Genomic DNA, 27,768 nt, shown 5'->3' with positions numbered 1-27,768 from the left:
CTGCAACTACTGAGCCCGTGCGCCTAGAGCCCGTACTCTGCAACAAGAGAAGCCACCACAACGAAGAGCAGCCCGCGCTCACCGCAACTAGAGAAAGCCCGTGCACAGCAACGAAGACCCAATGCAGCCAAAAATAAAAAATAAATTAATTAAAAAAAAAATTTTGTGGCTTAAAAAGACTTTATGAAAACATCACTTACGTGATGAGTTAACAGCTGTTGAGCACATGTTGCCTAGAATTCACACCGTGTTAACAAAATATAGCATGAGAATGTATGTCAAATGTTCAGAATGTTAGGTTGTAATGTCACAGGAGTAAGGAATCCAGTGCCACAAATACTTCCATGACCATTAAAGCTACTGGTCAATGAGCCTGTGCATTCCAGCACCCTTGTTTACACTGGCAATGTGGATTCACTCATCGTGTCAGCCGTGAATGATTCCCTCACTGACGATCCAGCAGGAGATAAAATCAATACCCTGCTTTCAGACAGCTTCTGTTCTATAAGGGACGGTCAAAAATAATTAAAGAAATTAAATAATTCAATAATACATGAAATTTAATGGAATGATGTGTGTAGAAAGTCAAAGGAGTCTACAGAAACTTAGAGAAAAACTGCAATTTGCAAGGTATCATGATATAAGAACACCCAAAAATCTATTATAATTGTATATACTAGCAATTTAAACATGGAAACTGAAATGAAAAGTATAATATGTTTGAATGTTCAAAAAAGAAAAAGTAGAAGAAAAATGAGTAAATCTAACAAAACATTGACTTTCATGAAACAGTAATGAAAGAAATCAATGATGAACTTTTACTTACATTTACTTATGACATACCGTATTGAATATGACATACCATATTCATTGACTGGAAAACAACATAGAAATGATGTTAAATTACCCCAAATTGTCATACAGGTATAATGCATTTCCAATCTAGATTTTTATAGAACAACCAATATTATTCTAAAATTAATATAGAAAGGCAAAAGAACGAGAAGAGCTACAGTATCACAAAAATACTGAAGTGGCTGGAATCATTCCACATGATCTCAAGATTTCTAATATAGCAACAGTAATCAAGATTGTGTGGGATTTGTTGAGGGACAGACACACAGACCAAAGGAACAGAATGAGGAAAAGAGAACCCCACACAGCTACAAGTAACCTTTAACAACATGGGTGTGAGCTGTGCGGATTTACTTTTTTACAGAGATGCCACAACAAATTTAATAATAATGAAAACATTTGAAACTTTGGGAGAATTGCCAAAATGTGACACAGAGACACAAAGTGGCTGTCGGAAAAATGGCGCAAAGACTTCCTCCATGCAAAGTTGCCAGAAAACTGAAATTTGTAAAAAATGCAGTATCTTGAAGCACAACAAAGCAAATTGCAATAAAAGAGGTATAACTGGATTGACATAATAGGAAGTTACCATAACCACAATTATATATGACGATAGTCGATTTAAAAATGGCAAGTTATACTCGTAAAATTAACGATAGATGTTGTGTGGTTGAAGGAGTTAAATAACTTGGCTTATTAGAGTAGCAAAATGGTTAAGATATCTCTCTTTGAAGAGATTTAACCATCACTGAGAAAGGACAGAATGACTTCCAGGAATTTGGCAATGGGGATTATCTCCTTGTCACAGACTATACTTGGATTCTTGCGATCTTTCTTTCTTATGTATCATATTTTCATTCTCTTCACTGCATGCTTCTTTACTTCCACACACTTGCTTTTCAAGCACCTGACCACAGCCAACTCCCAGAAAAAAGATTTCATGGCACCATTTTGCCATTTCAGTTCTTTCATTGAACTAAAGCCCCAAAATAACTCTTTCATCATGTTTACAGTACACCTACTTTGTGTCATTGCTTATATGCATTATCACATCACAGAAGTCCCAAAACAACCCACTGATTTATATACCCCTTGTTGCAAAACAAGGGAAATATGCAAGGGAGGAAATAATAATGCAAAAACAAAAAGTGTATAAAAAACATTTTACTATACTAGAAAATTAACGATGGAATATACTGCTTAATACTGTAATTTGAAATACAAATTTTAACAGTCTTTGGATAATTGATTCTCTAGTAAATTGTTTAGTTATATCATCAACTAAGCATTTCCAGACATTAATTTTTAGTAAACTAGTATAAAGATATCTTAGACAACTTATCTAAATAAAATCTTTACAGCATTTCCAAAAACCAAATTGATTTTTTTTTTTTGGTGGCGCTGCTTAGCTTGTTGGATCTCAGTTCCCTGACCAGGGATTGAACCTGGGCCACAGTAGTAAAAGCTCCGAATCCTAACCACTAGATCACCAGGGAACTCCCTACATTCTTTTTTATATTCTTTTCCATTACAGTTTAACCCAGGACATTGAACATAATTCCCTGTGATCTACAGTAGGACCCTGTTGTCCATCCATTCTATATATAGTAGTTTGCATCTACTAACCCCAAACTCCCGGTCCATCCCTCCCCTACCTCTCCTCCCCCTTGGCAGCCACAAGTCTATTCTCTATGCCTGTAAGTCTGTTTCTGCTTCATAGATAGGTTTGTTTTGGTCGCATTTTATTTTTTTATTTTTCATATTTTTTGCTGCGCTGTTTGGCTTGCAGGATCTTAGTTCCCAGACCAGGGATCAAACCTGGGCCCCCGCAGTGAAAGTGCCACGTCCTAACCAATGGACTGAGGGGGAATTCCGTGTGCCATATTTCAGATTCCATAGATAAGTGATATCATATGGTATGTATCTTTCTCTTTCTGACTTACTTCACTCAGTATGATAATGTCTAGTTCCACCCATGTTCCCGAAAATGGCATTATTTCATTCTTTTATGGCTGAGTATTATTCCATTGTATACGTGTACCACATATATCCATTCATCTGTCCACATCCATTTTTTAGCAGCCGGCCAAAAAATAAAATAAAATAATCCAACTTGAACAATGGAATGTACATGTGGTGCAGGAAAAGAAATGGAATAAATTAGTAGCATGAAGAAAAGTATGGTCTTTCCTAACCAAGAAAACAGGATTTTCAAGAGTAAACATCCAGTGTTTTATTAAAGTCTCACATCATTTTTTGATGTTTGACTACTTACAACTATATATTAAGATTCACCATAACCTCTCCTTATTTGGCCTATGTGGTGAAGAAGATCAAGTCTGAGGGCTTCCTTCTTTGATACCAACTGGAAGTTCAAACCGTAAGTGGTTACCCTTCCCTAAGCCCGATCCAGTAATCACCTTAATACATCAAGCCATTCATCATTCCCTGTTATGTCAAACCAGTTTTTGAACACCTTGGTATTCTTCCCTGTCCCCCTAGAAAGCGGAATTACATAACAAACATTCTCGTAACACTTCAACGTTAATATCAGTCTAAATGACCAAACTAGCCTTTGCGTGGAGTTCCACCCTATTCCAGTGAATAGCCACAAGTGCAAACTAGCAACAACAAAAACTGTTTTGGTGGTGATATGTGAAATTTCTAGTTTATCTATCAAGCAAAAATCTTCCCATTGTATATTGTTTAGCGTTAAGAGAATACTCAGGAACACTGTTATTTTCAAATTACTGTACTGAGTGGTTCAAGGACAAAAGTGAAACTGGATGATTTTAAATTTTTCTAATATTTTTTATGTGCTTCTATATGCCTATTTTTCCTTCATGTAAATCAAGGTGCACGATGTTAGATTTACTGGGCACAAAAAAGATCATGAAGAAATACATTCATACACCACATATTCATGAATAGGGATGAAGTTACACACACATTCACAAGGTAGAGTCACTTGCCCCCAAGACAGAAAACCAAGAAGTAATTGCAGTTTCACCCCTCGCAGGAATGTCACCTTAAACCAATCACTCTGGAACTTCCTGAACACTAGTGAGGTAATCTGCAGGAGAAGATTAAGACTTTGGCGCTACTTTCCCCCAAGAAAGGTAACCTTGCCTGAAAGAACCTTTTCTTTTACTAATAACATTCTTATCCCACCAAGTTACTGCCTATAAAAGCTTTCCAGTTTGTACAGCACCGTTTAGGACCTCTTTAATTTCTAGGTGGGATACTGCCCAATTCATGAATCATACAATACAACCAATCAGATCTTTAAATTTACCCTGTTCAATTTTTGCACGTCAATAAAATTCAGAGTCTGAAATAAACTGCTATGCTACTTGCATTATAGCCATCTGAATATTCTGGAATAGAGTATGGAGGGAATAACTCAAGTACAAATTATGAGTATATAATCCCCAAATTATATGTTGTTTGATTCCATATTCGAAAGAAATTGCTATAGATTCTTTCCACCCTGACAGCCTAATGGTGCATTCTTAGCGTTTGTTGTAAAGCACCAAGACAGGATAAAACTGTGTTGGTAAAAGAAACAGGATTCCACCAGGGTGATGAGGAAAGTGATTAAATTTTATTACATCTGTGTGGTTTCTCTCCAGGATAAATATTCTGATATCTAGGGACAAGTAAGTAATAATTTGAAACACTGCCATGTTTATTGCATTTTATTTTATTTACTTTTTTTTTTTTTTTTGGCTGCATTGGGTCTTCATTGCTGTGCGCAGGCTTCCTCTAGCTGCGGCGAGCAGGGGCTATTCTTCGCTGCGGTGCGCGGGCTTCTCACTGTGGTGACTTCTCTTGTTGCAGAGCATGGGGCTCTAGGCACGCGGGCTTCAGTAGTTGTGGCTCACAGGCTCAGTAGTTGTCGCTCGCAGGCTCTAGAGCGCAGGCTCAGTAGTTGTGGCGCACGGGCTTAGTTGCTCCGTGGCATGTGCGATCTTCCCGGACCAGGGCTCGAACCTGTGTCCCCTGCATTGGCAGGTGTATTCTTAACCACTGCCCTACCAGGGAAGTCCCTATTGCATTTTAAAGTATTAAGTGTTTGGTGAACCCTCAGTTTAAGGCACAACCGAAAAGCTTTGCCATATTCAGTACATCTGTAATGTCCTGTCGCATATAGATTATCTGATGATTGATGAAATGTGAGCCCCGAGTAAAGGTTTTTCCCATTCATTGCATTTGTGAGGTAATAATTTCCAGAATGAATTATTTGGTGAATGAAGTTGTTGCCTAAAGGCCTGGTCAAAGTAAATACATTTACCTGATATCTCTCCAGTATGACTTTTCCAATGAAGCTAAGATGTGGACACTTGCTAAAACCCTGGCTTAAAGTTCCTCACCAATATGGATTACCTGATAGTAAGTTAGACTTCAAAGTACAATAAAGGATTTGCCACACTCATTATATTTGTAAGGTTTCTCTCCAGTATGAATTTTTTGGTGCACCTTAAGGTACAAATTTTGACTAAAAACTATGAGACATTTATGACATTTCTACGATTACTGTCCAGTATGGCTTATGTGATGGTAAGCGAGGTTTTGCCACAGTCATGAATGTGCATGTTTCCTCCCACTATGAATCTCCCATGAATTTAAACTGTCAGTTTTGAATGAGGACCTTCCCATATATATCACATTAATATGGTTTCCCCTCTGTATTTATTATCTGATGTGTAGTGAAGGTTCAGATATGAGTAAGGTCTTTTCAACACTCATTATTTTTGAAAGGTTTCTCTCCATTATGAATTCTCTGATGCTTTGCAAGGGTGGCTTTTTGACAAAAGACCTTGCCGCACTCATTACAGTTGTAAGGTTTCTCTCCAGTATGAATTATCTTATGAACTGCAAGGTTTGATTTCCGACTAAAGATCTTGCCACACTCATTACATTTGTAAGGTTCCTCGCCAGAATGAATTCTCTGATGAACTGCAAGGTCTGAATTTCTACTAAAGGCCCTGCAACATATATGACATTTATGTAATTTCTCTGCTGTATGGATTATCTGATGACGCCTGAGTTTTGAGCCCTGACTAAACGTTTTCCCACACTCATTACATTTGTAAGGTTTCTCTCCAGTATGAATTCTCTGATGACTTGCAAGGATTTGTTTTTGATTAAAGACCTTGCCACACTCAATACATTTGTAAGGTTTCTCTCCAGTGTGAATTCTCTCATGAACTGCAAGGTTTGATTTCCGACTAAACACCTTTACACATTCATTACATTTGTAAGGTTTCTCTCCAGTATGAATTCTCTGATGAACCATAAGGTTTGAATTTCGACTAAAGACTTTTTCACAAATATCACATTTATGTAATTTCTCTCTGGTATGGACGATCTGATGTCTACTGAGGTGTGATCCCTGAAGAAAGGTTTTGCCACACAGATTACATTTGTAAGGTCTTTCCCTGGGTGCTTTCTGGTATTTTGTCAGTAATGATGGATGCATAAAATCACTCCCATGTATATTAGAAATGTTGGTTTGGACCCCAGAAGAAATTCCTTGAAGTGGTGAACATGAGGCATTACTGCTAATAGTCTTGTCAGCTTGATTAAACTCATCAATTTCCTCTTCACTTTTAAAAATATGCAGGTCATCCCGAAAGCTTAAGGCAAAGCTGTTTTCAATAAGCTCAATTCCCGCAGTACTTCTACCATGTCCATCTCTCTTACCAGTGAGATTTTGGTTATGGGTTATAGTCATGCCTTTGTAATTTCTTACCTCAGCTCTCCACTGAGACGCAAGGTCATAAATATTTTCCTGGACAACCTTGAGGTAAAAATGTTTGATTTCATTCCTTTCATGTCTTCGCAGCATTAAGGTTTGGAATACTTCTTCTCTATCAGTGTTTGCTTTTAGATGTAATTTCTTGATCACACGTATATGAGAAATATCTACAAGATACAAAGAATCATATGTATCCTACACATTGTAATTCATAAATAAATATTTCAAGTTACATACATGATACTACACTAAAAATAGTACTTATTTCAAAGAGAGTTATGAAACTACCTACCATGATCTTAAAAACTGCAGCAACACAAAAAAACAGGACTCTTGGGGCTTCCCTGGTGGCACTGTGGTTAAGAATCCGCCTGCCAAGGCAGGGGACACGGGTTCGAGCCCTGGTCCAGGAAGATCCCACATGCCACGGAGCAACTGAGCCCGTGCGCCACAACTACTGAGCCTGCACCCTAGAGCCTGAGAGCCACAACTACTGAGCCCGTGTGCCACAACTACTGAGCCCGCATGCCTAGAGCCCATGCTCCACAAGAAGAGAAGCCACCACAATGAGAAGCCTGAACACCACAATGAAGAGTGGCCCCCACTCACCACAACTAGAGAAAGCCCGTGCACAGCAACAAAGACCCAACGCAGCCAAAAATAAAAATAAATAAATTTTTAAAAAAAGAATAGGATTCTTTACTAAAGAAAAAGTGATCAGAGGTAATTTTAATTATTTTAGGGCACTCTATTTTCAAACAACCTATGACAAAAACACTCACATTAAACAAACTGGTATTAGCTATCAAATAAAGTGTATTTTTCCACCATGAACGCAAAGCACATGACAGTTTAGAACTGGAAAACTAATCTAGCACAAAGAAAGTGAAGAATTTGACAAAACAATTTAATCAACCAAATATTTTTCTAAACACCTCTTATAAAACTATGTACCCATGAAGAGGCATAAAACATTCTAAAAGTACAGAACAGTGGAAAACATAGGCAGAACACTTTAACATTAACCGGAGCAGTATCTTTTTGGACCCATCTACTAGAGTAATGGAAAGTAAAACAAAAATAAAGAAATTGGATCTAATTAAACTCAAAAGCCTTTGCACAGAAAAGGAAGCCATAAACAAAACGAAACGACAACCCACAGAATGGGAGAAAATATTTGCAAATGATGCAACTGACAAAGGGTTAACCTCCAAAATACACAAAGAGCTCATACAACTTAATATCAAAACAACAGGGACTTCCCTGGTGGTGCAGTGGCTAAGAATCCACCTGCCAACGCAGGGGACACAGGTTCAAGCCCTGGTCCGGGAAGATCCCACATGCCATGGAGCAACTAAGCCCGTGAGCCACAACTACTGAGCCTGCACTCTAGAGCCTGCGAGCCACAACTACTGAGCCCACGTGCCGCAACTACTGAAGCCCGCGTGCCTAGAGCCCAGGCTCCACAATAAGAGAAGCCACTGCAGTGAAAATCCCGTGCACTGCAACAAAAGAGTAGTCCCCGCTCTCTGCAACTAGAGAGAGCCCATGGGCAGCAACAAAGACCCAACACAGCCAAAATAAATAAATAAAATAAATTTATTTAAAAAAAAACCCAAAAACACTAATTCAAAAAGATACATACACTGCAATGTTAATAGCAGCATTATTTACAATAGGCAAGACATGGAAGCAACCTGACTGTCCATCAACAGGTGAATGTATAAAGAAGATGTCGTATATATATGCCATGGAATATTACTCAGCCATAAAAAAGAATGAAATAATGCCATTTGAAGCAACACGGATGGACCTAGAGATTATCATACTAAGTGAAGTAAGCCACACAGAGAAAGCCAAATATCATGTGATATGGCTTATATATGGAATCTTTAAAAAAATTTTAAAAAGGTACAAATGAACTTATTTACAAAATAAAAAGAGACTAACAGACATAGAAAACAAACTTATAATTACCAAAGGGGAAAGGGAGAGTCAGGAAGCAATAAATTAAGAGTTTGGGATTAACATATACACACTACCATATATAAAATGGATAACCAACAAGGACCTACCACATAGCACAGGGAACTATACTCCATATTATATTCCATATTTTGTAATAACCTATAACAGAAAAGAAATCTGGAAAATGTATGTATGCATAACTGAATCACTTTGCTGTACACCTGTAACTAACATGACATTGTAAATCAACTGTATTTCAATAAAAATATCAAAATTTTTTTAAAAAAGAAAAATGATACATGCAGAATATCACACTGCTTTGCAACTCCTACTGAATTAGTGGATTAGACAATAATCATCAATTGCTATTGACATCACACACAAAAAAGAGATAATTAGGCAATATGTACCTTATGATGGAAATATACAATTCCACTTATAAAGCAGTTGTTTCAAAAATACTGAACCTGGATCTGAAGAGATGGGTCAATGAATAAACTAGGTTTTAGAACAAATTGCACTGTATTATTATTAATGATAATAAAGACAGACGTCTTTTACCCTCTCTGTCCCTCTCAGTCCAAGCTGGCATTGTTCTGATTGCTAACATTCTTCAGAACTTCATAGGTATCTCATGTATGTCTTCAGATTCACTTTACTAGGAAAGAGGCTCTTCCTCTGCAGATCTTCCCTGGATATTCCCACCTCTCTCCCTGGTTTCTGCTTAGCTTGTTGAGGGGGTCTGTGAACTGCAGCGCTTAACCTGTTAAGTGTCTGAATACTCTTACTGATTTTTTTTTCTGAGTTATTAGTGAAACTATATTCAGTGACACGATCAATTTTTTTCTCTAGACCACAATTTCCTAAGAGAGGTCTTTTTATTTCAGCATCTTTTGCAATCTGAATAGGCTAAGAATTTCCCAAAGTGTCAAGTCCTGGTTCTTTTCCCATAACAGTTCTTTCTTGAATTTATGTCTGACCGCTCAAATTTTCTGAGGAGCAGCAAGAAGAAAGCTATTCACACATTCAACGCCTTGCTTGGAATCTCCTCAATGAAATATCCAAGTTTATCATTTATAACTTCTGCTTTCTATGTAACTATAAAAAACAATTCCACTAAACTTTTTGCCACTATGTAACAAGGATTCCCTTTCCCAGACATTTGAGAAAAGTATGTGAAGTAATGAAAGAAAAAGATAAACAGAAAGAGTCACCCTGCAGGAAGCAGAATTAGACAAGCTCTCTTCCTCCCCATCCCCCTTTAATTAATAACTAAGAAAAATTCAGAAATACATTGTTTAAGAAAAATAAGAACACCACAATATTACCTCATGCCTGATAGAAGAGCTGTCATCAAAAGAAAAGAGATGAAAAGTGTTGCTGAGAATGGGGAGAAAACTGGTAACTATTTTTGGAATGTAAATTGTGGAGCTACTATGGAAAACAGTTTAAGGTTCCTCAAAATACTTAAAATATATATATCATAAATGCAATAATCCACTATGAAATCACTGTCATATGAAATCATTCCTGCACTCCCACGTTCAGCAGTAATTACAATATCAAAGGCTTGAAAACAACCTAAGGGTCCAATAGGCTAAAGGTCAAAAAAAATCTGGTAGATATACACAATGTAATATTATTTAGTCACGAAAAAGGAGTAAATCGGTCTATCTGTACCAACATGGGTGGACAGTGAGGGTATTTGCTCAGGAAATTGAAATTAAGTCACAGAGAAAGACTAATTCAGAATGATCTCATTTATCGGTGAAATATACTATAAAAAAAAGAGAGGATATGGGGAGGGGGAGGGGTGAGATGTGACAGGGTGAGAGAGTGTCATGGACATATATACACTACCAAATGTAAAATAGCTAGCTAGTGGGAAGCAGCCGCATAGCACAGGGAGATCAGCTCGGTGCTTTGTGACCACCTAGAGGGGTGGGATAGGGAGGGTGGGAGGGAGGGAGATGCAAGAGGGAAGAGATATGGGAACATATGTATATGTATAACTGATTCACTTTGTTATAAAGCAGAAGCTAACACACCATTGTAAAGCAATTATACTTCAATAAAGATGTTTTAAAAAAAAAAAAAAAAGAGAGAGAGAGCGCCAAACTAACAGAAACAGAGTAGGGGTTGGGGGTTGGTAGAATGGTGAGATATTAGTCAAAAGAATAAATTTCCACTTCTAACTGGACAGAGTTCTAGGAATCAAATGTACAGCCTGGTAATTATAGTTATCAATAATGTAGTATATAATTAAAAGCTGTTAAGACAGTAGAGCTTAAATGTTCTCACCACACAAAAAATACTGCACTTAAGCGAGTGGATGAAAGTGTTCAGAAACCTATTGAATTAAACATTTTCCAATATAAACGTACACCAAATAATCACACTGTACACTTTAAAGTTACACCATGTTATATGTTAATTAAAAGTCAAAATTGCAGGGAAAGGGACTTCCCTGGCAGTCCAGTGGCTAAGACTCCATGTTCCCAATGCAGGGGGCCCAAGTTCGATCCCTGGTCGGAGAATTAGACCCCACGTGCCGCAACTAAGAGTTTGCATGGTGCAACTAAAGATCCCACATGCCACAACTAAAGATCCCGAGTGCCTCAACAAAGATCCAAGATCCTGCAAGCCACAACTAAGACCCAGCGAAGCCAAATGAATAAATAAATAAATAAATAGTTTTTTTTTTTAACTGCAGGGAAAGAGAAAATACAACTACACAAAAGGGGTTCTGGATTACTGTTGTTTTGAAAATTTTTCAAAAAAAAAGAAAAAGAAAAGGGAAAGATCTTACAAGAACAACACACACCTAAAGAATCAGAAGGTATGAAAAAAAAGTTAGAGATAAATGAAATACAGAATAAAAACTACAGAAAATCACAACACCACAAGTTGTTTCTTTGGTAAGAATAACAAAATTGACAGACCCTTATCTACATTAAATAATAAAAAACGAGAGAAAACCCAAATTACTAAAATCAGAAATTAAAAAGGAGGACTTTCCTGGTGGTGCAGTGGTTAATAATCCGCCTGCCAATGCAAGGGACACGAGTTCAATCCCCGGTCCGGGAAGATCCCACATGCTGTGGAGTAACTAAGCCCGTGCACCACAACTACTGAGCCTGTGCTCTAGAGCTCGCAAGGCACAATTACTGAGCCTAGAGCCCGTGCTCCGCAACAAGAGAAGCCACCGCAATGAGAAGCCTGTGCACGCCGCAACAAAGAGTAGCCCCTGCTCGCCACAACTAGAGAAAGCCTGCACACAGCAACGAAGACCCAATGCAGACAAAATAAATAAATAAATAAATAGATTTATTTTTAAAAAAAGAAATGAAAGAGGAAACATTATAACAGATTGAAACTGCTTCTACAGAAATCAAAAACACTAGATGAAAATACTAACACAATTCTATGCCTAAATATTGGATAACAGAAGAAACAGATAAATTCTTAGAGAAAAACAACCTACCAAGACAGAATTATGACAAAATTAAAAATCTAAACAGACCTATAACTTGTAAGGAGACTGAATCACTAATCAAAAAACATTCAGCAAAGGTAAGCCAGATAGCTTCATTGCAGAATTCTACTCACTTTAAAAATAATTAAGACCAACATTCCTTAAACACTTCCCCAAAATTGAAGAAAGGGGAACAGTTCCGAACTCCCTCTGTGAGGTCAAAATTACTCTAACACCAAAGCCAGACAAAGACACTACAAGAAAACCAGAGGCTAAAATCTCTAATGAATAATGATGCAAAAATCATGAATAAAATATTAGTAAACTGAAATCAACAGCATATTAAAAGGATTATGTACCATGACGAATGAGGATGTATTTTTCAAATATAAGTTCAAATATGGTTCAACGTATGAAAATCTTTCAATGTAAAAGAGCACATAAACAGAATGTAAGAAAAAAACTACTGTATATGGTCATCTCCAGTGATGCAGAAAAAGCATCGGACAAAACTCAACAGCCTTTCATGATAAAAACACTCAATAAACTAGAAATTTAAAATATTTCCTGAATCTAATAAAGGACATATATTAACAGCCCACAGCTACCATCATTCTCAATAGTGAATGACTTAAAGCTTTTCCTCTAAGATCACGAATAAGAAAATACCTGCTCTCACTATTTCTAAAAACATATTACCAGACGTCCTAGCAAGAACACATGGCAGGACTTCCCTGGTGGCGCAGTGGTTAAGAATACACCTGCCAATGCAGGGGGCATGGGTTCAAGCCCTGGTCTGGGAAGATCCCACATGCCGCAGAGCAACTAAGCCCATGCACCACAACTACTGAGCTTGCGCTCTAGAGCCCATGAGCCACAACTACTGAAGCCCACATGCCTAGAGCCCATGCTCTGCAACAAGAGAAGCCACTGCAATGAGAAGCCCGCACACCACAACGAAGAGTAGACCCTGCTCTCTGTCATTAGAGAAAGCCCACGCGCAGCAATGAAGACCCAACACAGCCAAAAAAATAATAATAAATAAATAAATAAAATTAAAAAAAAATTTTTTTTCAAAAAAAGAACACATAGGCAGAAGAAGAGATAAAAGTTATCTACAGAAAAAGGAAGCAAAATCACCTCTATTGACAAACGACATGATCTAATATGTAGAAAACCCTGTAGGTTCTACAAAAGAACTTAGTAGAAATAACTTAGTAGAAGGAACTCAGAAAAACTACAAAGTTGGAGGTTTCACAATTATTTCAAAATTCTTAGAAACCTAAATAAACCAAACTGCTGTGGTACTAGCGTAAAGACAGAGACCATTGGTGTAAAACAGAGACATGAGAAATAAACTCTTATGTATATGGTCAAATAATGTTCCACAAGGGTGTCAGGACTACTCAAAGGGGGAAGGGCTGTCTACGCTTTTAACATGCTTTAAAATTAAGGAGAATGAAGAATGGCACACACAGGTGACAAAAAAAAATGGCATCCACAGCAGTTTACTCCACAGCCTAACAGATAGGAAGATGTGAACTTGGATAACGTTATCCCTAGAAGAAACGCTTATATCATCTACTGAGGCTAAAAGTGGATGGTCATTAGTATATGTGAAAACACTGTCACAGTACCCTGTAGACATTTGTTTGTGACATTCCTCACAAAAACAAAAACTGGAAAGACTTAAGCAGTCAGGCTCTCGTGATACTTTGTATAATGTATTCTAGAACATGCTAACCATTCTACTAAGTAGCTTCAAGTGGTGATTTTATATGAAGCCAGAAATATGAGGGAAACTATTCTCCATGAAAAATTTTCTGCTACCCAGTAAAATGACTCCATAGAAAGTCCATCAGAATCTGTTCATTGGGGCTTCCCTGGTGGCGCAGTGGTTAAGAATCCGCCTGCCAATGCAGGGGACACAAGTTCAAGCCCTGGTCCGGGAAGATCCCACATGCTGCGGAGCAGCTAAGCCCGTGTGCCACAACTACTGAGCCTGTGCTCTAGAGCCCGTGAGCCACAACTACTGAGCCCACGTGCCACAACTACTGAGCCCACGTGCCACAACTACTGAAGCCCGTACGCCTAGAGCCCGTGCTCCGCAACAAGAGAAGCCACTGCAGTGAGAAGCCCGCACACTGGACCGAAGAGCAGCCCCCGCTCGACGCAACTAGGGACAGCCCATGTGCAGCAACGAAGACCCAACACAGCCAAAAGACAAAGAATCTGTTCATGAACTATGGGTGAATTACCAAAGCAAAGAAACTAGATAAAATTTCAGAACCTAGGACTATGTATTTCTTTTTTTTTAATGAATTTATTTATTTATTTATTTATTTATTTTTGTGTCACCAGGGAAGTCCAGGACTATGTATTTCAAAAGCAAGTTTCAGAGGCAAAATCATGCAAACTTAGGAGAATACAAAATCAGGAAGACTACGCATTCGCCGACTAGGTAGAGCAGTACAGGAGTGAAAAAAATACAAGATATGTTTGTCAGATATTATAGGACCTTCAGATAGAACCATGCACTCTACCCACAGATGCCAAACAAAAAGCCTGAAAGATGCACATATTCCCCCCATGAGGGACTGGGGATTAAAAAGAGGATCTCGGGACTTCCCTGGTGGCGCAGTGGTTAAGACTCTGCGTTCCCAATGCAGGGAACTAGATCCCACATGCATGCCACAACTAAAAATTCGCATGCCACAACTAAGGAGCCCTCCTGCCACAACTAAGACCCAGCACAACCAAATTAATAAATAAAATATAAAAAATAAAAATAAAAATAAAAAATTAAAAGAGGATCTCTCTATACACCGTCCTTACAGTTTTCCTAAGTAACAATAACAAAAGATCCAACCAACAGGGCTAGTACACACATCCCTGAACTGTGTGGCAAGAGGAGAACAGAAGAAATGGCAAGAGGAGAACAAAAGAAAGTAGACAGGACTTGACAGCTCCATGCAGGTTGCGAGGTGCCAGAGGGAATCAAAGAGCAGCCAGTGATTTCCCATCTTCTGTCTGGGTCTTCTAAAAACATCCAATGGGGATGGAACCAAGAAAGGTTCAGGGATTAGTCTGGAGGCATCAGCTCTTCACCACGTGGACTGAGAACTAAGCATCCAGTGGAATCATGCCCTGAAAGGGAGATGAGGGGGCAGGAGACCCCTTTAAAAAATCCCACTTCATGCTCCTCAAAGTCAAGCAACAACTAGTTCACAGGAACAAGATGGCAGAGTGTGGTAGATCACGATAAAGACTTTGCCTTTGTCTCTGGTACAGCTGCAGTACCACTGGAGGGTAAAACAACACATTTTACATGTTGAAGGACAACGTGATAAGTTGGGGAGAAGAAAAATTTCCTCTGAGGGTTCACAATAATAACTTATCTTCTGTATTCCCACAGAACTCTCCGATGAGGGGAGCGTTAACCAAACACTATTAATAATGAGGTTTCCTCTCGGCCTTTCTGAGATCTCACCTATGTTCACACTTTGATACATGCTCAAAGGCATTCACATCACTCTCAACAGCCCAGCACTCTTTCTCTTGCTACAAAGTGAGTAAAATATTCAGCTGAGAAACAGAAATCCCTCCACATAAGAAGAAAGAAACGTGATTTCCTGTGACTTTTCCAGAACTCTAATTCTTTGTTCAACTGAAGATTACAAATGAATCTAGAAAAATATTTCAAAAATTCGTCCACTTTTCCCCTCCTTCTGAATACACACGGAACAGTATAAAATGCACAAATGTAGCTCACTTCCTAGAACTCCTAACTCAAAAAGCACAGGAGTAGAAAAATAGGAACGTGGGTATATTAAAAGTTTGCCATTGAGCTTTATGAATACATAAGCTCTGAAACAACCCCTGATAAATCATGAAGTGGGGAGATCATCTAAGGAAAGGTAGGATTAAACTCCTGATGCCACATCATGAAGCTTTTCAGTGTCTGAGATAACATAACAGGGATTTCGGATCAGTCAAGCAAACAGGGCCTCCCAAGAGGCCCACAAGAGAAAATGGAAAGATACCCAAGGGCAGAGCCCAACTTCTAAAGGGAAGTTATCCTCACCCAGGGAGAGCAGGTTCCTGTAGGTCTCCACCATCACGTCCCTGTACAAGGCCCTCTGAGCAGGGTCCAGGCATTCCCACTCCTCCTGAGAGAATTTGATGGCCACATCCTCGAAGGCAAACCATTCCTGAAATGAAAACACATTTCACCAAAGAGCCCTGAGAAGATTCTTATTTTCACACAAAATGAGAAGAGGACAGAGGAGTAAGGATCAATTCAGTTGAAGTAAATATTCTGACAGATCCATGTAAAGCCATTTGAAGGAAACTGTCATTCTCTAACTTAATTTCTTAGGCTGTTTCTTAACATTATGATATCCTCCATCAATCAATGGATTTTTTCCTTTTGTAGTCAATACATAAAATACATACAAATAAAATTCAACAATGGATTGTCTATGCAGAAGTGTTACATATTATATTTTACACACTGAGTGATATTTAATATCTAGATAAGCTACACTATGAGTGGTATCTTCAAGGATGACAGAGTCAACAGTGGCTTTTTTTTTTGGCTGCATCGGGTCTTAGTTGCATCACTCGGGATCTTCATTGCAGCATGCGGGAACTTTCGTTGCGGTGTGCAGGATCTTTTGTTGCGGCGTGCAGGCAATCTGCTGTGGTGCGCAGGCTCCAGAGCACTTGGATTTCAGTAGTTGCTGCTCACGGGCTCAGTAGTTGTGGCGCATGGCCTTAGCTGCCCTGCGGCACGTGGGATCTCAGTTCCCCAACCAGGGATCGAACCCGAGTGCCCTGCATTGAAAGGCGCATTCTTTTTTTTTTCATAAATTTATTTACGTATTTATGTATGTATTTATTTATTTATTTTATTTTTGGCTGTGTTGGGTCTTCGTTGCTGCGCGCAGGCTTTCTCTAGTTGTGGCGAGCAGGGGTTACTCTTCGTTGTGGTGCGCGGGCTTCTCATTGCGGTGGCTTCTCTTGTTGTGGAGCACGGGCTCTAGGAGCACGGGCTTCAGTAGTTGTGGCATGCGGGCTCAGTAGTTGTGGCTTGCAGGATCTAGAACGCAGGCTCAGTAGTTGTGGCGCACGGGCCTAGTTGCTCCGCAGCATGTGGGACCCTCCTGGACCAGGGCTCAAACCCATGTCTCTTGCATTGGCAGGCGGATTCTCCATCACTGCGCCACCAGGGAAGCCCGGAAGGCCCATTCTTAACCACTGGACCACCAGGGAAGTCCCCAACAGTGGCTTTAAAGAAAAGTCAAAATCTTAAATTATGATAAGGGTAGCAACAGCAATGACTAAAGGTGTTTGCATATTTAACATATAGTAAGCATTACTGCAAATGTTTTACAGGTGTAAGCTTTTAATCATCATCAGAGCTCATTAGAGAAAGATCTGTCCCCACGTTACAGAGGAGAAAACTGTCAGAAACACACTGAGAAACTCAATTCAGGTCAAGAAACTAAGAAACAACACACAAGCACATAAACTAAGGAAGTTCGGCTCTTGTTTTTTTTTTTTAATTTATTTTTTTGGCTGTGTTGGGTCTCCGCTGCTGCACGTGGGCTTTCTCCAGCTGCGGCGAGCGGGGGCCACTCTTCGCCGCGGTGCACGGGCCCCCCACCGCAGTGGCCTCCCCTGCTGCGGAGCACAGGCCCCAGGCGCACGGGCTTCAGCAGCTGCGGCACGCGGGCCCAGCAGCCGCGGATCGCAGGCTCCAGAGCGCAGGCTCAGCAGATGCGGTGCACGGGCCCAGCCGCTCCGCGGCATGCGGGATCCTCCCGGACCAGAGATCGAACCCGTGTCCCAACCACTGCGCCACCAGGGAAGTCCAGGAAGTTCGGCTCTTGATCTGAACATCAAGAAGAAAAACTTAAGTAACAGAAAGAGAATTAAAAGTACACTGATAAAAAAAAAAAAGTACACTGATAGAGGGTCACCTGAGAAAACTTAACTTCAAGGTGAACACCACGGAAGGGCATAAAACGTCATTATAGATGTGGACACACACACAAATGCACATAAAATGTTAGTAATCTTACTACTATTTGAACCATTAACATGATAGTGTAAAAAAAATACAAGGCCAAAGAATATATTTAAGATACAATTGGGGGACTTCCCTGGTGGCACAGTGGTTAAGAATCCGCCTACCAATGCAGGGGACATAGGTTCGAGCCCTGGTCTGGGAAGCTCCCACATGCCTCAGATCAACTAAGCCCCTGAGCCACAAGTACTGAGCCTGCACTCTAGAGCCTGCGTGCCACAACTACTGAGCCCGTGTGCCGCAACTACTGAAGCCCACGCACCTAGAGCCCATGCTCCACAACAAGAGAAGCCACTGCAATGAGAAGCCTGCACACCACAACGAAGAGTAGCCCCCGCTCGCCGCAACTAGAGAAAGTCCGTGCGCAGCAATGAAGACCCAACGCAGCCAAAATAAATAAATACATAAATAAGTAAATAACTTTAAAAAAAAAGATATTCCATGCTAAAAAGAGCAGAGGTGACAATATTATGTCAGACAAATTTAATTAAAGAGAAAAACTGACACAAGACACAAAGGGTATTATATAATAATAAAAGATACAAATCACCAAGAAGATATAACAATTATAAATATATATATATACATCTAACATTAGACCTCCCCGCGAACTGGAACAAACATTAACAGAAACAGAGAAAGAAACAGACTAGAGCAAAACGTGAGTAAAAGACTTCAATACTCTAGTTTTACATATGCATGAAAACAAAAAGAAGGTCAATAAAGAAACAGAGGACTTGGACAACACCATAGAACAACTGTACCTAACAGACATGTACAGAACGCTCCACCCAACAACAGCAGAAAACACATCCTTCGGAAGCATTCTCCAAGACGGAACATACCTTATACCACAGAACAAATCTTAACAAATTTAAGATGATTGAGATGATAAAAAAATATCTTCTCCAAACACAATGAAATTGGGAATTCCCTGTCGGTCCAGTGGTTAGGGCTCCGTACTTTCACCGCCAAGGGCCCGGGTTCAATCCCTGGTCAGAGAACTAAGAGCCCGCCAGCCGAAGTGGCCAAATAAATAAGCACAATGAAATGATACTAGAAATAAAGAGCAGATCGAAAACAGGGAAATCCCCCAAATGTGGAAATTAAGCACCTCATTCTTAGAGAAGCAGTGGGTCAAAGAGGAAATTATAAGGAAACGGGGAAAATATCTGAATAAAAATAAAAACGCAGCATACCAAATTTATCACAGGTAACCAAAGCTGCACTAAAACGGAAGTCTACGCTGATAAATGCTTACAACAAAAAAGGGGAAAGATGCACACTCTGCATTACTGTTCAAGAAAGTAATAAACTTCCTAGCTAGAGCCATTAGACAAGAAAGAGAATTCTAAGCTACTCAAATTGAAAAAGAAGTAAAATTATCTTTTCTTTTAGGTGACAAGGTTATATATGTACAAACTAAAAAGGTTCCACAGTAAAACAACTATTTCAAAAAACAACTTTACAAAAGCTGGAGCATAAAACATCAGCACGCAAAAATCAGTTGCATTTCTGTATACAATGAACAATGTCAAAGAAAATTAGAAAACAATTCAATTTACTATAGCATCAAAAGGAATAGAATATTTAGGAAAAAATTAGCCAAGGAGGTGCAAGACTTTTACACTGAAAACTACTAAATGCTGCAAAAAGAAGTCCAAGAAGATATAAATAAATAGAAACATACCCTGTACTCGTGGATTGGAAGACATAATAGTCTTAAAATGACCATATTACCCAAAGTACTCTATAGATGCAATGGACTCCCTATCAAAATTTCAATGGCAATGTTTGCAGTAATAGAAAAAAATCATACTAAAATTCATATGGAATCTCAAGGGATCCCAAAGAGCCAAAATACTCTTGAAAAAGAAGATGGAGGCCGTCATATTTGGATGTCAAAACATATTACAAAGTAACCAAGATGATGTTGTACTGGCAGACACACAGACACATAAACCAATGGAACAGATGAGAATATCAAAAATAAGCCTTTGAATGTATATAAAATGTATAGACAAGGATACCAAGACTACAAAGGGGAAACTGCAGGCTCAATAACAAATGGTGCAGAGACACTAGATCTATTAGCAAAAAGATGAAGCTGGAAACCTACCTACAGCAAAGGTAAAAACTTCTGTGTCATAGGATACAACCCAGAGTAAAAAGACAACCTCTGAGGGACTTCCCTGGTGGCACAGTGGTTAAGAATCCGCCTGCCAATGCAGGGGACACGGGTTGAAGCCCTGGTCCGGGAAGATCCCACATGCCGCGGAGCAACTAAGCCTGTGTGCCACAGCTACTGAGCCTGCGCTCTAGAGCCTGCAAGCCACAACTACTGAAGCCCATACACCGAGAGCCCATGCTCTGCAACAAGAGAAGCCACCGCCATGAGAAGCCCGCGCACCGCAACGAAGAGTAGCCCCCGCTCACCTCAACTAGAGAAAAGCCCACATGCAGCAACAAAGACCCAATGCAGCCAAAAATAAATAAATAAATACATAAATTTATTAAAAAAAAAAAGACAACCTCTGAGGAATGGAGGTAATGAAAGTGATATGAAGAATTTCCAACTGTCAGAGATTTAGGTTGATTTCAAGACTAAATTTGCTGATGGACTAAAACACCCTCTATCACTGATATCTGTTTCTGAACTTTCCATTCCATTCGCAATCATTAAGATTTGAAGTCAGTGATTCACTCGTTTAGCTTAATTGCCTTAAAAAAGTCTGAACAAATTGCCCATAATTGGTATGATTTCCAGATTTTACCAGGTATTGTGCATATTATTACCTGACTTACATGTGCAGCTTCTTTATCCTGGTTTACAGAGAGCAGACACTGCATCCAGATGGGGCCCTAAACAATCCCTGCTGCCCAATAGCACTGACACCACGTCTCTAATCCATGGGTGTGAAGCCCTGCCCAGGACTACACCCAGTGGAGCCTCTTCACAAGTTCCAAGTCACTGGGTCATGGGGAGATGGGATCTAAGTGGAGATGACAGGCCCTGAGGGAAGGACCCGGGTGACAGTGAATGTACAGGTGTCAGGCGGGATACTTCAGAGTCAGAGATTCGTGAGTCCAAAGAAGGGCATTTCTGGAAGGACAGACAAAACAATCAACTAAGAAAAAGACTTTACCTGAAAAAGAGTCATTCCAGGCTCCTTTTCTTTCCTCTTCCTCCTCTTCCGGGCTTCCTACCCAGGCAGCAATACTCTTTAGAGGTTGACCCTGAAAGTTGGAAAGACGCTGTTTAATGCTTGGAATCAACACAGCCCCTTCCTGAGTCACCACCACACACACAGGGAAGACCTCAGCATGTGGAACAGACAGTCCCCTGCTGCCCACTGTCCCAGGAGGGGCTCAGGACAGTAAACTCCCACATAGAGACCAACAAGGGAGTTTCCCCACTCTTTCCTTCAGATCTCGCTCCCCTCCTGGTGAGGCCCTCACGTGCACAGCAGCAGCGGGCACCTCAGCTGGACCCGACGACCCCCTTCAGGTCACAGACCAGCCCTGATCCATCCCCACGCAGAGCAGAGCCCCCTCACCCTCAGCCCAGATCTCAGCCCTCAGGAATGCGGGGACCCAGAGTCACGATGCTCAGTGATGCATCCGGATTGGAATCACCTGGGGCACCTCAAAGAGTATTGAGGTTGGACCTCACACCAACAATATTAAGTGAAATCTCTGGTCAAAGGGTACCAAACATGTGTATGAAAAACGCCTCAATGATCTAACGGGAGGCCTGTGTTGAGCACACCTCCCACTTTCTTTATGTTTCTAGCTTTCCTGAGGTATAATTGATGACGAAGAATGGTGTACACATGAGTCATCGAATGTGGTTATTTTACAGATGTAAGCACTGTGCAATAATAATCACAATAAAGTAACTTTCAATTCCACCAACTCACAGTAATCTTTGTATCTGTGTGCTGAGAACACTTAAGTATTACTCTCTGGAAATTCCAAGTACATAATAACACAGTGGATTCACGATCGTCAGCATGCTGTGCGTGAGATGTGTATGTTGTACACATTTACAACTGAATGTTGTATCCTTTGACCAACATCTCCCCAGTTACCACACCACCCAAACCCTCGTAAGAACCTTTATACTCTACGGCTCTATAAGTCTGATATTTCTACTTTCCACAAAAAATGTCTGTCTTTTTCTGTCATAATAATGCCATCATTTATGGATGACATAAATTTTCTACATCCATTCACTTGTCAACAAACATTTGGTTCTTTCAACATCTTGGCTGCTGTGAATAATGCAGTAATGGTCAATGGAGGCCAAATATTTCCCTCACTATAATGATTTTGTTTCCTTTGGATAACTAGCCAGAGGAAGGTGTCATACACTGTTTGCCTGTTCTATGTTTAATTTATTTAGGAACCTCCACATTGTTTTCCATAAGACCATAGCATTTATATTCCCACCAACAAAGCACAAGGGTTCCCTATTCTCTGTACTGTGTGTGTGTGTGTGTGTGTGTGTGTGTGTGTGTGTTTGAGACAGGTAGGGAGAAGACAATAGAAGAAGCAGCACTGGTCTGGCAGCAAGAAAGTAGCAACGGCACCTTCCCAAGGATGATCCTATGGACTGCAGATCATTGCGGTATTCCTGGCCCTCTTGGAAAAATTCTCGGAAAAATCTTTCCCTACATCAACGAACTTAACGGCCCTTCTCAGGTTCCATCCACAGACAAATACCCAGCAGAATATCCCTAATGAAAACCATCTGCCAGGCTTCCCTGGTGGCGCAATGGTTAAGAATCCGCCTGCCAATGCAGGGGACATGGGTTGGAGACCTGGTCCGGGAAGACCCCACATGCCACTGAGCAACTAAGCCCGTGAGCCACAACTACTGAGCCTGCGCTCTAGAGCCTGCGAGCCACAACTACTGAGCCCACGTGCCACAACTACTGAAGCCCGTGCACCTAGAGCCCATGCTCCGCAACAAGAGAAGCCACTGCAATGAGAAGCCCGCGCACCGCAACGAAGAGTAGCCCCAGCTCGCCGCAACTAGAGAAAGCCCGCGTGCAGCAACAAAGACCCAAAGCAGCCAAAAATAAATAAATAGTTATTAAAAAAAAAAAAAAGTAGAACTTTAAAAAAAAAAAAGAAAGAAAGAAAACAACTTGCCATTTGAAGCTTAGTACTCATAATTTCCCTTCTGCACACAAATGAACTTACAAACTCTCATGGGGTCCAACACAGTCTCGATAAAACGCATAATGATCCACTAATCCTGCTATAACATATCAGAAAACATTCCAAACTCTAATAAACCATGCCTGAGCGAAAAATATACATGAAGACACACAAGGAATCACTAGATGCAAAACACCATATTTTTATTCACAGTGACCACATACCAAACACTGTCATCTCCAAAAATACATATAAGAAAGATGTTTCCAATGATGCACATGCCGCAGTAAGAACCCAACATCTCCCAAGGAAACACTCCAAATGCTCTTTTGTATCATTCATAGTGCATCTAAAACTTCCTTCATTTGCAATCCAAAGTACTAAAAAAATACCAAAAGTAACCCACAAAATGATCTCGGAAATTTCCCCTGTATTACTCTAAAAATTGCACAATAACTCTTGGCCTTCCAAAAGAACCAACACAAGACACCTGTGGAGTGGATGCTGTAGGGCACCCTCCAGCTCCATCTCCTGAGGACAAGGCACCCATCCTCCTACACCCATCCTCCTGTGGGGCTCAGCTCAGTCCACACTTCTAACCACATTGGAGGAAAATGTTTCTCTCAGCCTAAATTCACTTCCTTCACTCCTCCTCACGTATGACCATAAAATACCTGAATAAAACAATGCACGGAAACCACATTCTCAGCAGCTATGTCCCAGGGAACATGACATAACACACTATGCCACCTCAAAGCATGCAAGGCACCCCACAACTAACCATAAACCCACTTCCAGGTGCTCCAGCCAGAAATGAGACACCCTCCACCAACAATTCAACACATCCCTTGAGCTCACAAGGTACAGGTGCACACACCATTCATTGGGCTCATCTTGATGCCCCCACTGGCTGCCAGGTCCCTCCTACAGTCCCCAACAGGCGCCCCTCCAATTTCCTCATTCTCTATCCTTCTTCTATGTGAACACAAGGAAACGGGGGGAAAAGCAAAAAGACCTCTCAGCAAAGGCATCGCAACAGGATTAAACATAAGCTGTCACTGAAAGGACGCTGGCCATTCAGTATGGAGGTCAAGAAGTTGGCCCTCCTGGGAAAATTGACCAGAAACTGGGCACATTATGGAGTCTAGTTTCAAAGGACATTTGAATTCAGTGAGGGAAACTCAAAGACAGGCGGTCCCCAAATTTCTTGTCTCCTGTTCCCCCCATGCACAGGTAATTAAAAAATACCAGATACCCTAGCTCCTTGAGGGGGTTCTCCTTTATGCCCCATTAGGGTTGACTTCTGCCCACCCTTAGCACAGTGAAATCACTACCGCTGACTCTGAGCAGATGACCTGCCGGAAGGAAAAGCTCCTGTGCAAGGTGGCGACTGGTCCCTGGATGTCCACAGCCTGGAACACTGGGGGCTACAGCAGGGCAGTGACACGGCACACTAACCATGAGGACACCTCAGGACACTGCATGAGGACGCCAATTCTGTATGGCTTCTTTAGGACTCCCTACATCTTTCTGACTTATTTTGAGTAATTAAGTAGCCACATGGGGAAGGACCAATTACAGTTGAAAAGTCCAGAATAAATATGAGCACCATCCTCATCATCTACCAGGTTCCCTTGGTCTCCACTGGGGATTATTCAGCCCAAACCACAGTCCTAGCATCTAAACACATCCCCACAGTGAGATGCTGCCATCATCCTGGAAGGAAGAGGAACACTGTAAGCCCCTGAAGGAAGGAAAAATGGGAAAGACTCCAAATAACCAATGGAGAAGGGCATTTCTAAAGAGGATGATTGGGGTAGGGACAATAAAACCTGGTGAAAATGACAGAGATTGTCAGGAAGGGATGGGGAGACCTCTCTGAGCCTAGACCTGAAGGAGGACAAGGGGCCTGAGCCATGGTGACTTAAAGGCCAAAGGTAAGAACAAGAACTAAGATCTGACACAGAACACGTGTTGCTTTTGGGGAAGAGAGAAAAGGTGAATGTGCCTGGGGCAGAGTGAACCATGAGAAAAGGGTCAGCTGCCAGGATGAGGCTGGAGACACTGGCAGGGCCCTGAGGATGACACAGGGCTGTGTAGCCTCAGTGAGGAGATTCGATTTTGTCCTAAAGACAAATAAGAGCCAGTGGAGGTCTGAGTGCCAGGACTGACATAAACTCTCTTCAAACATACATGTAATGTAGGGACTTCCCTGGTGGCTCAGTGGTTAAGAATCCGCCTGCCAATGTAGGGGACACGGGTTCGAGCCATGGTCTGGGAAGATCCCACATGCCGTGGAGCAAATAAGCCCATGCACCACAACTACTGAGCCTGCGCTCTAAAGCCTGCGAGCCACAACTACTGAAGTCCACGCACCTAGAGCCCATGCTCCGCAACAAGAGAAGCCACCGCCGTGAGAAGCCTGCGCACCCCAATGAAGAGTAGCCCCCGCTCGCCACAACTAGAGAAAGCCCACGCACAGCAACGAAGACCGAACGCAGCCAAAAATAAATTAATTAATTTTAAAAAATACATGTAATGTAGAGAAATAGTTCTATGTCCTTCCACTCTGAGTCTACTTTCTTGTCTCCATTCTAGTGTTTTTGTTTTTCATTCTGGGAAGACAGGAACCCATATACAATTCTAAACAAAACTCAACACTCTCTCCAAAAAGAACAGCCACACGCAGACACACACCCAATTTGGCCAATCAATTCGGGGTCAGTGTTGCTCGGACTGAGAGTTTCTGGTCTAGTCTGTCATCCCCATGTTACAAGTGGGCTCCGTAAGGCCCAGAGGAGAGAGATTTCTGCGAAGGTCTGAGTTGAGTGAACAGATCAGGTGTATCTAACTTCTGAAATGGGATCCTGAAGGGTCAGTGGGCAGAGCTGGTCTTTATTGCCCGTTGCATTTAAAACACCAGGACCATCATTCATGTTCCTGAGCAAAGGAAACTTCTCTCAAGGTCTGATCACACTGATACCAAGCAGCTAATTATTCCTTTCCAGAAAAATCACAGTAAAATCATTTAAACATACAGAAACGCATCAACATATCTACAAAACGAAAACAGACTCACCGACATAGAGAAGAGACTCGAGGTTGCCAAGAGGGAGGAGGAGTAGAGGGAGGGATGGATTGGGAGTTTCAGACTAGCAGAGGCAAACTATTATGTATCGGATGGATAAACAACAAGGTCCTACTGTATAGCACAAGGAACTATATTCACTATCCTGTGGTAAACCATAATGGCAAAGAATATGAAAAAGAATATATATATATGTATAACTGAATCACTTTGCTGTACAGCAGAAATTACAACTTTGTAAATGATCTGTACATCAATAAAATTTTTAAAAAATAAACATTTTAAGGAACTTCCCTGGCAGTCCAGTGGTTAAGACTCCACGCTCCCAGTGCAGGGGGCACGGGTTCGATCCCTGGTTGGGGAACTATGATCCCGCATGCCACAAGGCGCAGCCAATAAATAAATTAATAAATAATTAAAAATAAAATAATTTTTAAAATACAGAATTGCAAAAGCATAGCTGCTGGAGCAGAAAACATGAAGGGGTCAGCCTAGAAATAACTCTGTGCAAACTTCTTCTGTTGGAAGAAGATTCCAAGTCAATACAGCCCATCCTTCATCACTTGAAAAGAAGAGTCAAGAGAGACCTGAGGGAAACATCTTCATATCGTTTACAGCTCACAATTTTAACAGTTCAAAGAAAAAGGAAGAAAACAGAATATAAGGCTAAAACTAGGATTTGAATGTTAATATAAAAGATCATTGACATCTTTGCCAAGTACTCCTCAATATAGTCTAAAATTATTCACTAGTTACCAAAGAACTTTTACCAGATGGAAGCTCACACATATTGAATAAAGCTCAAAAAAATTTTAACGGGAATTAATTTGTGAATTACTTTTTATTTTTATATTTTTTTTATTTTTTGGCCGCAGCTTGCAGGATCTTAGTTCCCCCACCAGGTATTGAACCCAGGCCACGGCAGTGAAAGCACTGAGTCCTAATCGTTGGACCACCAGGGAACTCCCTGTGAATTATTTTTAATCTAAAAATTCTGGCCTTGGGACTTCCCTGGTGGTCCAGTGGTTGAGAGTCTGACTGCTAATGCAGGGGACTCGGGTTCGATCCCTAGTTGGGGAACTAAGATCCCACATACTGCGGGGCAACTAAGCCAACGTGCTCTGGAGCCCTCGCGCCAGAACTAGAGAGAAGTCCACGCGCCACAACCAAGAGCCTGCGTGCCGCAACTAAGACCGGAGGCAGACAAAAATAAAAATAAATAAATAAATAAATGTAAAAAATAGATTAAAAAAATAAAAATTCTGGCCTCGACGCTTTAAATAATTGACAATATATCATATTTAGAAAACAATGACATGAGTTAATTATAGAAGGCCACCACAGCTTATTTCAGAAGTTAATAA

The 27,768-nt window shown here is 40.7% G+C and overlaps 1 protein-coding gene across 1 annotated transcript; it reads right to left on the bottom strand.

Moving 5' to 3' along the window:
* Nucleotides 1-5,259: 5,259 nt before the first annotated feature.
* On the bottom strand, nucleotides 5,260-26,401 carry LOC133077754 (zinc finger protein 83-like). Its single transcript, XM_061172512.1, is given in 5 exon segments — nucleotides 5,260-5,362; nucleotides 5,592-6,273; nucleotides 16,144-16,270; nucleotides 24,651-24,743; nucleotides 26,396-26,401. Coding segments are annotated over 5 exon segments (1,011 nt in total).
* Nucleotides 26,402-27,768: the final 1,367 nt, after the last annotated feature.

The sequence above is a fragment of the Eubalaena glacialis genome, chromosome 18, assembly GCF_028564815.1.
Source record: "Eubalaena glacialis isolate mEubGla1 chromosome 18, mEubGla1.1.hap2.+ XY, whole genome shotgun sequence".
NCBI classification, from domain to species: Eukaryota; Metazoa; Chordata; class Mammalia; order Artiodactyla; family Balaenidae; genus Eubalaena; species Eubalaena glacialis.
This window is presented reverse-complemented; position numbering and strand designations above follow the sequence as displayed.